The 11,810-nt window shown below is 44.5% G+C and overlaps 1 protein-coding gene across 1 annotated transcript in view; it reads right to left on the reverse strand.

The window, feature by feature from the left end:
- The window catches only part of UMODL1 (uromodulin like 1), a 50,460-nt gene extending 42,921 nt beyond the window's left edge, over positions 1-7,539 (reverse strand). The window contains exons 1-2 of the mRNA XM_059818161.1: positions 7,461-7,539; positions 6,776-7,018 (exon numbers count right to left, since the gene is read on the reverse strand). Coding sequence (XP_059674144.1) covers positions 6,776-7,018; positions 7,461-7,539 — 322 coding nt within the window. The remainder of the gene's footprint in view (positions 1-6,775; positions 7,019-7,460) is intronic.
- Between the last annotated feature and the right edge of the window lie 4,271 nt (positions 7,540-11,810).

Raw genomic sequence — 11,810 nt, forward strand, 5'->3', positions numbered from 1 at the left:
CCTTGTTCTCATGGGGGTCTACAAGTTACCAGATGTCTGCTGGAAATACAATACAGCAGAGAAGAAACAGTCTTGGAGGTTCCTGGAGTGTGTGGAATAACTTCCTGACACAGCTGGTGAGCGAGTCAACTAGGGAAGGCACTCCACTGGACCTGTTGTTTGCAAATAGAGAAGGACTTGTGCATGGGTGATGCAATGGTTGGAGACCGTCTTGGGCACAGTGATCATGAAATGATAAGAGTTTTTGATTCTCGAAGAAGTAAGGAGAGGGGATAGCAGAACTGCTACCTTGGACTTCCAGAGGGCAGACTTTGGCCTGTTTAGGAGCTTGGTTAACAGAGTCCCTTGGAGGCAGTCCTGAAAGGCAAAGGAGTCCAGGAAAGCTGGACATTCTTCACGAAGGAAATCTTAAAGGCGCGGGAGCAGGCTGTCCCCATGTGCTGAAAGATGAGCCAGCAGGGAAGAAGACTGGCCTGGCTGAACAGAGAGCTTTGGCTGGAGCTCAGGAAAAAAGAGAGTTTAAGACCTTTGGAAGAAGGGGCAGGCAACTCAGGAGGACTACAAGGATGTTGTGAGGTTTTGCAGGGAGAAAATCAGAAGGGCCAAAGCCCAGTTAGAACTTAATATGGCTACTGCCATAAAAGACAACAAAAAATTTTTCTATAAATACATTAGCAACAAAAGGAGGGCTAAGGAGAATCTCCATCCTTTACTGGATGCGGGGGAAAACATAGTGACAAAGGATGAGGGAAAGGATGAGGTACTTAATGCCACCTTTGCCTCAGTAAGACCAGTTGTTCTCTGGGTATCCAGCCCCCTGAGCTGGAAGACAGGGATAGGGAACAGAATGAAGCCCCCATAATCCAAGGGAAAATGGTTAGTGACCTGCTACACCACTAGACACACACAAATCTACGGGGCCTGATGGGATCCACCCAAGGGTACTGAGGGAGCTGGTGGAAGTGCTCACCAAGCCACTTCCCATCATCTACCAGCAGCCCTGGCTAACTGGGGAGGTCCCAGTTGACTGGAGGTTAGCAAATGGGATGCTTATCTACAACAAGGGCCAGAAGGAGGATCCAGGGAACTACAGGCCTATCAGTCTGACCTTGGTGCCGGGGAAGATTATGGAGTAGATCATCTTGAGTGCCGTCACACAGCACGTACAGGACAACCAGGTGATGAGGCCCAGTCAGCATGGGTGCATGAAGGGCAGGTCCTGCTTGACCAACCTGATCTCCTTCTGTGACCGGGTGATCCCCTTAGTGGATGAGGGAAAGGCTGTGGATGTTGTTTACCTGGGCTTTAGTAAAGCCTTTGACACCGTTTCCCACAGCATTCTGGAGAAACTGGCTGCTCATGGCTTGGACAGGTATACTCTTCACTGGGTGAAAAACTGGCTGGATGGCCGGGCCCAAAGAGTTGTGGTGAATGGAGTTAAATCCAGTTGGTGGTCGGTCACAGGTGGTGTCCTCCAGGGCTCAGTATTGGGGCCAGTTCCATTTAATATCTTTATCAATGATCTGGACGAGCGAATCGAGTGCACCCTCAGCAAGTTTGCAGACGACACCAAGTTGGGCGGGAGTGTTGATCTGCTTGAGGGCAGGAAGGCTCTGCAGAGGGATCTGGACAGGCCGGATCGATGGGCCGAGGCCAATTGTATGAGGTTCAACAAGGCCAAGCACCAGGTCCTGCACTTTGGTCACAACAACCCCATGCAACGCTACAGGCCTGGGGACGAGTGGCTGGAAAGCTGCTTGGTGGAAAAGGACCTGGGAGGGTTGATCAACAGCCAGCTGAATATGAGCCGGCAGCGTGCCCAGGTGGCCAAGAAGGCCAACGGCATCCTGGCCTGTATCAGAAATAGTGTGGCCAGCAGGAGCAGGGAGGTGATCGTGCCCCTGTACTCGGCACTGGTGAGGCCGCACCTCGAATACTGTGTTCAGTTTTGGGCCCCTCACTACAAGAAGGACATTGAGGTGCTGGAGCGTGTCCAGAGAAGGGCGACGAAGCTGGTGAGGGGTCTGGAGCACAAGTCTTATGAGGAGCGGCTGAGGGAGCTGGGGTTGTTCAGTCTGGAGAAGAGGAGGCTGAGGGGAGACCTTATCGCTCTCTACAATTACCTGAAAGGAGGTTGAAGAGAGGTGGGTGTTGGTCTCTTCTCCCAAGTGACTAGCGACAGGACAAGAGGAAACGGCCTCAAGTTGCTCCAGGGGAGGTTCAGGCTGGATATTAGGAAAAATTTCTTCACCGAAAGGGTTGTCAAGCATTGGAACAGGCTGCCCAGGGAAGTGGTTGAGTCACCATCCCTGGAGGTATTTAAAAGATGTGTAGACGTGGCGCTTAGGGACATGATTTAGTGGGACTTGGCAGTGCTAGGTTTATGGTTGGACTCAATGATCTTAAAGGTCTTTTCCAACCTAAATGATTCTATGATTCTAATGCAGTCAGAAAAGGCACAGAGTGAGTAACTGAATGGAGCAGATAACTTGCAAGGACAGACTACTAAAAAGGCTGGGACTTTTTGCTGTGAGACAAGGCTGAGGGGGATGCAATCAAGGTTTACAAAATCCCAAAGGCAAGGAGTATGGTGAAAGCAGAGCTGGCATTCACCAGGGCCCATAATAAAATAGGTAAAAGTACACACTTCTTTAGCCAAAGGGGATTGAACTTCTGCAATGTGTCAGCCCAGGAGGGTGTGGAGGCTGACAGCTTCGGTGGGCTCAAAAAGGGACAAGGCAATTCCTGGACAGAAGGCCTATAAGCAGACACCACAAGGAATTGGCAGGGATGTACCCTCCAACTCCCATAATCCCATTTCTGTGGCTGCTGGGGACACACGAGGGACGCAAACCACAGGACAGCCATACACCTGCTTCTGGGTGAGATCCCCCCTTCTCACCCTGGGGGTATGCCGCAATGCTGCCCGCATGCCCCCGGTGACACCCCTGTCCCATGGCTTTCTGGTGACAGCCCAAGCAGGCGGGACAGCCGTGCCACAGCTTCCCACTGCTCTGGTTAGACCCAGCACGCAAACATCTGCACACAGGCTCTGAAAGGTCCCAGCCCTGCTGAGGAGCTACCTGGGCACCTAAAATTAAGGGGTTTTTACTTTACTGTTGTTTTTCTGAAAACCTTAGGAAGTTACGCACACAAAGCTTACCCTGATTAAAGTGTGGCCTTAACATTGCCTATTAAGTGCTCTCAAATTAAGAACCTCCAGGATTAAGGTTGTCTGGGCCTTCTTGTTTCAATGCGTTTTTGTACATGTGTGCTTAAAAACCAGCCTTCATCACATGCTGATGCACTCTCTTGCTCCCTGGCTGGGTATCAAACAGGGTTAGATGGCAGATGAGGAAGCCCTCTGGTTTCATCTTATACAGTAAGGTGGAAGGTTGGCAGCAAACCAGTCACCAGGAGAAGTAACGATATCATTGATTCAAGCAGCTGGAAATTAGCCTGGAGAATTGGACCCCGTCTTTGCTTAAAAGAAATTCCTGCAAGATGCTGGGAAAGTCTCCTAACAACGCACTCGTAAGAACCTTTCAGAGCCCTGGGTTTTGCAGGTCCAGGAACCTGACCTGCAGCCCTGGGACCTGCTTAGCAATCAGGGGACTGCTCACAGACACCATCGAGGACACAAGGCTCTGTGCTCCAACCACACAAGTTATTAAAGGCAGCGCTAAGCACTCTGAAAATCAAAATAAAAATAATTTTTTAAAAATTTAAAACCGCACCCTAGGTGTCTGAGAGTGGGCACACAAAATGGTTTCATCTCAGCCTCTCTGCAGCTCAGTTACCCAGCTGTGAAAGACAGAGAACCTTCCTCCCTTCCCGTAGACTTCATGAAGACAAATTGCTGTGAATGGCCGCAGGATTCACCTCAAGAGGTGATAAATAATTCTGTGTTCAGAGAGGGGCTCAACAGAGCACTGAACCACGCACCAAACACAAAGTCCAGGTTGATGCACTGCTGGGAAGCTCCTTAGAGGGTCTCCATCGTCCCTGAGCACCACATGGAAACGTGGTCCTCGGGGCAAGGCAGCGTGGGATCAGGTCATGAAAAGTTTACTAATCTGCATGCATAGGCATAAAGAGAAGAAACAAAGATTGTTTTTATTTCATTCTACCTTTATAATTAATTATAGCACTTTGTAACTTTTAGGTAACTTTGCAGTTTTTATTTAAAATAAAGTTGAAGTTGTTTGTGTGTGTGTGTGTACTACTATTCTAATGGATTGATGGGCAACTAGTGAGAACTACCAGAGCAAGTTGATGAAAGATATAGACATTTTTTCCCCAACAGTAAAGAAATAAGAAAAGTGGGGCCTGCCTTATCCCATGCAGGGGTAAATGTTTCCTTCTAGGAAGAAAATGTGGGGAGTGGCCAGGAGCAGGTTACCATGAAAGGTCATGGAGACCTTTCCACTCCTAGCAGGATGGAGAGCATGCCAGCATGAATAATGTCAAGAAGAAAATAACAGTAGTTCAACAGCATGCTGTGCAGTAATTTCAGCAGTTCCACTTTCTCTTTTCATCATTTATTTAAGACTGTGTCTAGACAGTGCATTACCGTTCACAGAATTTATGACTAATGCCCTGAAAAGCAAAGGTACCAGAATAATGTAAACACAGAAATCACCTAGAAGCCATACAAATCCTTTTATGGTTTAAAATATTCCCAAATTAACTTTGACAGGAAAAAGAGTCAAGGTGACCACAGCATTTCATGGACACACCTGTCCAGAGTGCCCATCAACCATGTGGCAAGGGCAGAACAGAAATTCTGCAGCTAAGCTTTACAAGGGATTTACCAATTTGTTAATGTTGGATGAAATAAACTCATCAACAGCTCTCAAGCCTAAAATATCCCTAGAGATATTTTTTAGAGGCATAGAATTATACTGGGAAAAAATATTTAAAGTGTTACCAGGATGCCTTTTTTTCCACTGAAGAACACGGTCTTGATTTTCAGAGGTTCTGAAAACCTTGAAAATCCTGGTCATTCATAGAGTTTCTTGTGCAAATAGAGACAAACATAACTAGCTAGTGACTCTTCAACATTTAGCTGACACAGCTATTTCCTTGTACTGCAGAATTAAAAAGCAATTTTCTCCGATTGTTTCTCAGCCTTATCATTTGATACATATGTGCACACATGTATGCACATGCATTTATATCAAAAAGACCTTACTGAAATGACTATTCAATACTAATTAGATCTCCTGGAGATTCTCCCCAGCTTGGAAAATACATATGATCAACAGCGGGTCCATTGTCAGTCTGAGAAGACTGCCTGGACATACTGTAACCTGCAGGTCAAATTTTGCCCTGGCTGACACTCCACAACAGTCACAGAGCCAAACAATTGCAGGATACAATGAGCGATGATGTGTATCTAATTATGCTTTCATTCCTCTTCTCTAGCAAATCACTTTAAGAACAAGTAAAACACAATGACCACTTCTGTGGTCTCATCTTTCTGTTAAAGGATTTTTCCTGCTAGACACAATATTCTACTAATAACCGTTGAGAAATTACCTTGCAAAAATTGTTTGGAGGTTCATTTTCCAATGCTCTGAAGCAACTTAAAAGAAGGATGAACACATTGTTCTTTATAGATCCCATGACAAGACATATGGCTCATACCCTCTCATGTCACGTTATATGATCTGATGCAGGAGCAGGTTCGGGGACATTCCCATAGAACTGAGTCACCCAAGTCTTATGACCCAAAGCGAGGACCAGGGCTGTAATAGGAACTTTCCTTTTCGATCTATTGTTACAGTGTTGAGACTATGTAAATTCCCAGGATGATAACTTGAAAAGGGGAAATGGAGAAAATGCAATGTCATACTGAAAATAGGAGACAAAATTATGTCCTGCAGATCTTTTCTGGATGCTAGAACAGTTCAGTGCTAGCCTAGCTAATCCAAGATGCCTGTTCAGCTTAAAACCGTGTGGGTTTATCCATTGAAAAAAAAGAAAAAAATGTTCCTTTTCCCCAAGGAATCCCTTCCACCTACGACTCAAGTTCTGCTAAAAAATAGCAATTTCTTGTTGACAACTGGTAGCCCTGATGTGGGAAGGGGAAAAAGCTTCCAACTTGAGTCGAAGTCTTCCCAAGTAGAGACTTGTTAAAACTCAGAAGTTAGATCAGATCCACCAAAAGGTTCACCAGTTTCCAGTCCTCCAACATAGCCCTAGGTAACCAAAGAAGCCCTGAGAAAACGGGCCCTAATGTGGGTTTGATTGGAAAGCAGTTGGTGCCAACTTGTCCTGTGGCCACAGGTTGTTTTAAATTAACACTAAAACTGGGTTTGTGTCCTGGGAATTGACCCTGCTCCAAATCAAAGGAGATGTTATTCTAGTGCATCTTGAATTACTTTTGAGAAGAAAACTCCTACTGTAAATGCAGGCATACTAGGCAGGGCTACAGGAGCTATTGCACTTTGCCACAGATACTGGCCTGAACCAGGACAAGTAATGAGCCCTTGTACGGGGAACAAGCAGGTGCCTTCTTCATGCTTACCTGGAACGTTAGTGAATTTGTGACTAGGGGTGGCAAAGAGCAAGAATCAGGAGCATTAGTCTTTCATGTCTACTCCTTACCTTGTTGGACCAAGATTACTGTAGATTTTTGCAGACTCACTAATGTCAGTGAGCAGGAACCTATTGCCCAGAACTGAATTAAGCCTTTAGATGTCTCAGTTCAAGTGAGTGAGTCCTCTTCCATCAGACATTCATTTCAACTATTAATTTGACTAAAACTTACCTAAAGAGCAGTAGAGCCCAACTTGCTCATATCCTTCACAGCAATCTGTAAGAGTGATGGTTTCAGGGACTTCAACAGTATGATACCAGGTTTTATAGTACGTCCGGGGACACACCATCCATGGTATCCATCCTCCACAGGAAGTGCTTTTCTCATACGACTTTTGGTAGGCAACCATTTTAAACACATTTTTGGTCAGGCTATAGTTGCACAGATGGTACCCTAGCAAAGAGAGGCCTTTTTCTAGGGAGGAAAAAAAAGGAGAAAGAGGGTTCAGCACTAACTTGTCACCCCAGAGCATAAGTTCCCTGCAGTATCTGGTTAAAAATAGTTATGAGAAAGGAGTGACAGAACTAACACAGATGAATGATTTCCAGGAAGGCTGATGTTAGGAAGAACACCACTTCAGAAAACAGACAGAAGAAAGAATTAGTAGTGACTGCTTGTCATAGTCATCACTTCAGTCATAAAATGATGCAGATTGGCAGAAAATTCAAAGAGCTCTCAGTGCCTTCAGGTGCAAAGCAGAAAAAGGGCAATTTAACTCAAATATAAAGGAAATTAATATACATTAATAGAAATTAACAGCAGAGCAGAGCAGGTACTTCCAAAGCAGAGTCATCCAAGTACTTTAGATGTCCACTCCAGGCTCACACTGCCAAAGTGTTCATCTTTCTCCACTGACTATAAAGGGAATGAAGGGCGAGGAACTCATGGGCAGATGAGTCACAGTAGATGTCTGGAATAAGACAACCTTCAGACATTGCCCTAGGCTAAAACTGGGTACTCATGCATCATTGGGAAGGACTTTCAGGTATCTGACACAAAAAGTATTCCTGGAGCTCCTGTGTTGCGTATCTGCATTTGTAGCAGACCATATTAGACCAGGCCCTTTGAGAGCTGCTGTGGGTCATTGACTTCAGTATAAACAAAGTCATTCATAAGTTTGTTAACTGCATAATTTCACACAGGTCTGGGAATGGGACTCAGTTTCTGGAGTTCTGAAACTTGTCATGATGAGGAGCAAACTTGTTACATGCTTTACTTAAAACTGAAATACTTGAGCAGGAAAAAAACCCACACCACAAAGAAACCCAAACAACAACAACAGCAGCAGCAACAAAACCAGAAGGAGTTTAAGAATTAGCAGAAAGCAACCTACAATCATGTCACAGACATCAGGCTGTCTCTTAATGGAATGTTACAGAAGCCAGAGGGGCTGAGTCACCCTGTGTCCCATTTGGGAAATAGGTGGAATAGAATTAAAATGCCTATATCATCCTTTAAACAAAGCAAAAGAAACTTTAATAAGGATAAATATGAATTAGCTGCAGGGATTCAAATATGGCAGGATTGTTATTTGTGAGATTCTGAGGGGACCAGGACCAGTCAACAGACAGACTGAACTAACATAGTATACACAACAAGCATACAATTAAAGTATTTACAGTTTATCTTATTTGTACAGCTTATCTCCTGCCTGAAAAGCTGAAAAATGTAAAAACAATTCAAGAAAAAAAAACTGTCAGGTACTTAGGAATCATGTGCTTTTATCATGTTTAGCTTTCCAGCTAAACAAAAGATATCTATGCAATTTGAACAGGACTGGTAAAAGAGCTTTGAACAGGACAATCCATTTGTAGTGCAAGGACACTCCAGGAGAAAGCATGGGATAGATACCATAGGCCACAAGATGTCCCTCCAGCTGGCTCAACCAAATCACCCAGGTGGTCTTTCTCCAGCCCTAATCCTAGCAACTGTTCAAATAAGAACAGCCTGAAAGATATCCCCTGCCTTAGATATTCAAAAGGCCATGAAGAAAAATGGATTTGCTTGGTGCAGTTCCCAAACAGAGGCACAGACAACTCCCTGTGGACAAGGGCACTTTGGAAGAGCAGAATGAAGGAGAGGGTAGCTGGGACTGACCATGGGCCACCCCCAGTGTTCCCTCTTGACTATAAATAACTTGTGTCTGACCAGACCCAGGGAGAGCATCAGGCCCCTGGGAATCCAGCCCTGCTCTGCCTAACCCATCTGTGCCTTCATCCTGCAGCAAAAGGCAGATTTTGATGCCAGGGTGTGCTACAGAGGGTGAGTGTGAGAGCAAGAGACCTCCCAGCAGGCTCCAGAAAGCCCTGTGCTGTTGCTTAGAGCAGGTCAGCAAGAAAATATCAAGGGCATATCTGGAAATCCCACTCCCTGCTTCCTTCTCCTCCCCAGCCTCAAGCAGGGCACCTCTGTGTCCGGTCCCTGAAGCTAGCTCCAGAGACAGCAGCTGAAAGCCCTTCACATCACTAAAAAGCACCAGGGCTGCTCTTTGTCCTTAAGAAGAGAGTGAAAGGAGATGGTCATGAGGGGCAGGAAGGAAGACACCTGGCCTGTCACAAGCCGAGGGGCTGAAACCCGTACCCTGGCTGACCCAGGAGAGGACCCTGAGATAGAGGTCTGACCAGGACCGTGAAAGCCCATACCCAGCCATGGCATGTAGGTTGCTGTGAGGAGGGAACTGAGGGTGAAGTGAGCCAGAGAAAGTAAGGTGGCCTCCCTGCCCTGGTTAAATTTAGGACATCCCTCTGGGAGAGGGGAAAAAAGACCAAATGTGGGTTCTGGAGCAGAAATCAGAGATCAAGGGCTGCTTTTTATCCAATGCATTTGATTGATTACCACTTCACATGAGGCACAAGTGCCTTACAAGAAACAGGTAGCATTTTGTGAAGCATTCCTTCGCCACATGTTAGGAATGCTCCAAGAATACCTGCCCCAGCAAATGCTTCTAGACATGTAGGCGTGGGGGAAAAAAAATCTTGTTTCAGCTTTTTTTTTTTTTCATTAGTTTGGGACCTGAATGGCTAAATACCCAAAGTGGGATGGAAAGAGTACCTAAATCATTTTTGGATCTAGCCTCTGTCTGGAGAAAGTGCACAAACATCTATTGGTGGTCAGGGAAGGTGGGAGGAGCAGGACAAATTTTGTTCTATGGAAATGAGAAAAAGAAACAATTGCACTAGGGAATCATACTGTTACAGTATAAAATCATGTTAGAAGGGGGAAGGACAGGTAAGGAAGAAGAGCTCAGCCTGTTTCCTTGTCACTACGATCCCTCCATTTCTCCAGAGCTCACATATTAGCATGGTTAGAGCAAAGCAGACACTGGAAGAGAACAACTGAGTACGCAGAGCACTGAAGGTTCGTGTTGTCTGTGCAGAGCTGCGGCTGCAGTGAGGACATAGCTCTGGAAAGCTAAAAATTCCAGAGTCAGCTGAGCTGGCTTAGGATCTACAGCAATGTGCAACATAAATACAGGTATGAAACTGAGAATAAAATGCTATAGAATTAGACACAGTTTATAATTAGAAGCTACAGCTGTCAGAGCAGATATGAAATCATATTTCATACTTAAACATTGATACTAGGTATAGAATGAGGCTGCTAAAGCCAAAAGAGAAGGTCTGAGATATGGCTATGGTGGTACAAAAACATACCCTCGCTGGAAGAGGTTAGACTGAAGGTGACAGGGAAAAGTGCAGCACCATCAACCTTACCATCACCCATCATTTCCATACAGTTTAAAACAAGCTTTGACACTCACAGAGTTCAATTATTTGCTGACAGCAGTTTCCTGCTGAGCAATGTGGCTTAGATCAATTTGGGCTCTTTAGCAAATTGGCTTTCTGTTCTCATTACCCCCATCTATGGGATTATGGTTCTATCACACGGAATTAAAATGCACTGGCTGTTGTTTCCAGCAACACAAAGCTGAAGTCTATTGCAAAGCAGGAGAAGTCAGTCACCTGACATTGGTAGGGCTACCTTACACCTATCATCTCTGGACTTTAGGTTTTTATCTTAGCAACCACCAGCTTTCAGCACTGTCAGGGAAAGTATAAATTTTATTATGTTAAGCAAGAGCAGAAACAATTGAAACAAACACTTTATTAATAGAAACAAATACTGGGAGGAAAGGCTGAAAGGAAAGTCTGCGTAGGAGCAGGCTGCTTATAACTCAAGGTCAAACCCAGATCAGAACTGAGAGCATGATCAAAAAATCAGCAATAAAAAATGCTTGATAGCATTTACGCCACAGACTTAGCTGCAATTCTGGAAACTTCACTGCTCAAGTGCCAGAAAGGCCACTGTGAGCTGTGATCTGCAAAATCTTTTCTCACTGGAGAACAGCAGGAGCCAAAGACAAGCCCCTTTCTTGTCTTGGTGTAGCCTTAAAAGTAATCCTTTGGAACAGGTTCATGGAGGGCAGATCCAAACTCAACTTTAAAAGGTGAAGGCTCCGAAACATGAAGAAAAATGGATTAACAGCTCAATTTTTCTGGGTATTCTAAATTCATTTTAAAGTCAGCACCATTGACTTTAAATGGCACTAGAATGAGGGTTCTGCTAACCCCCAATCTGTAGAAACCTGTTTTTCAGCTGTGACTTTGACAGAATAACAGAAAAGTCTGCAAGGCTTTAAGAAATATGGTTTGTATTTTAACTGAGACTTGCAAAACCACTTAAGTAAAAAAATACAACAAAAATCAGCCAAAAATCACAATCTTTTCTCGTCTAAATAAATCAAACCAAAAATTAAGAGCAAATTAAGATTTAATTTAGCAGTTACAACCTAGCAATTCAGTTAGGTTTTTCCAAACTATAGCCCATACCATAGATGAAAGTTAAACACATCTTCTGCAGCTTCATTTTATGCATCTCTAGGAATTTACCAGGTACATTACTACTTAATTTCCTCCAAAAGTTTGTTTTAAAGACAATTTTCATAAAAATTTGCACGTTACTGAACACAAAGCAGCAATCCTACTCATTCATTTCTGGCACAATGGAAATGACAAATCTTTTGCCTGGGGATGAAGAGTTGGGGACAAAGGTTGTATTTTGGCTTGGTTAGATTTTCTTTGTTTAATTATCAACAGAGGATTCTTAAGTGGTTGCTGAGACATTGCCAGTTCTCCGGAGAGTGGCCAGCTTGCCTGGTTTATTTCAAATAAAGAGGTATCCCACATCCAAACTAAGCTGTCCTACA

This window comes from Gavia stellata, chromosome 1, assembly GCF_030936135.1.
Source record: "Gavia stellata isolate bGavSte3 chromosome 1, bGavSte3.hap2, whole genome shotgun sequence".
NCBI classification, from domain to species: Eukaryota; Metazoa; Chordata; class Aves; order Gaviiformes; family Gaviidae; genus Gavia; species Gavia stellata.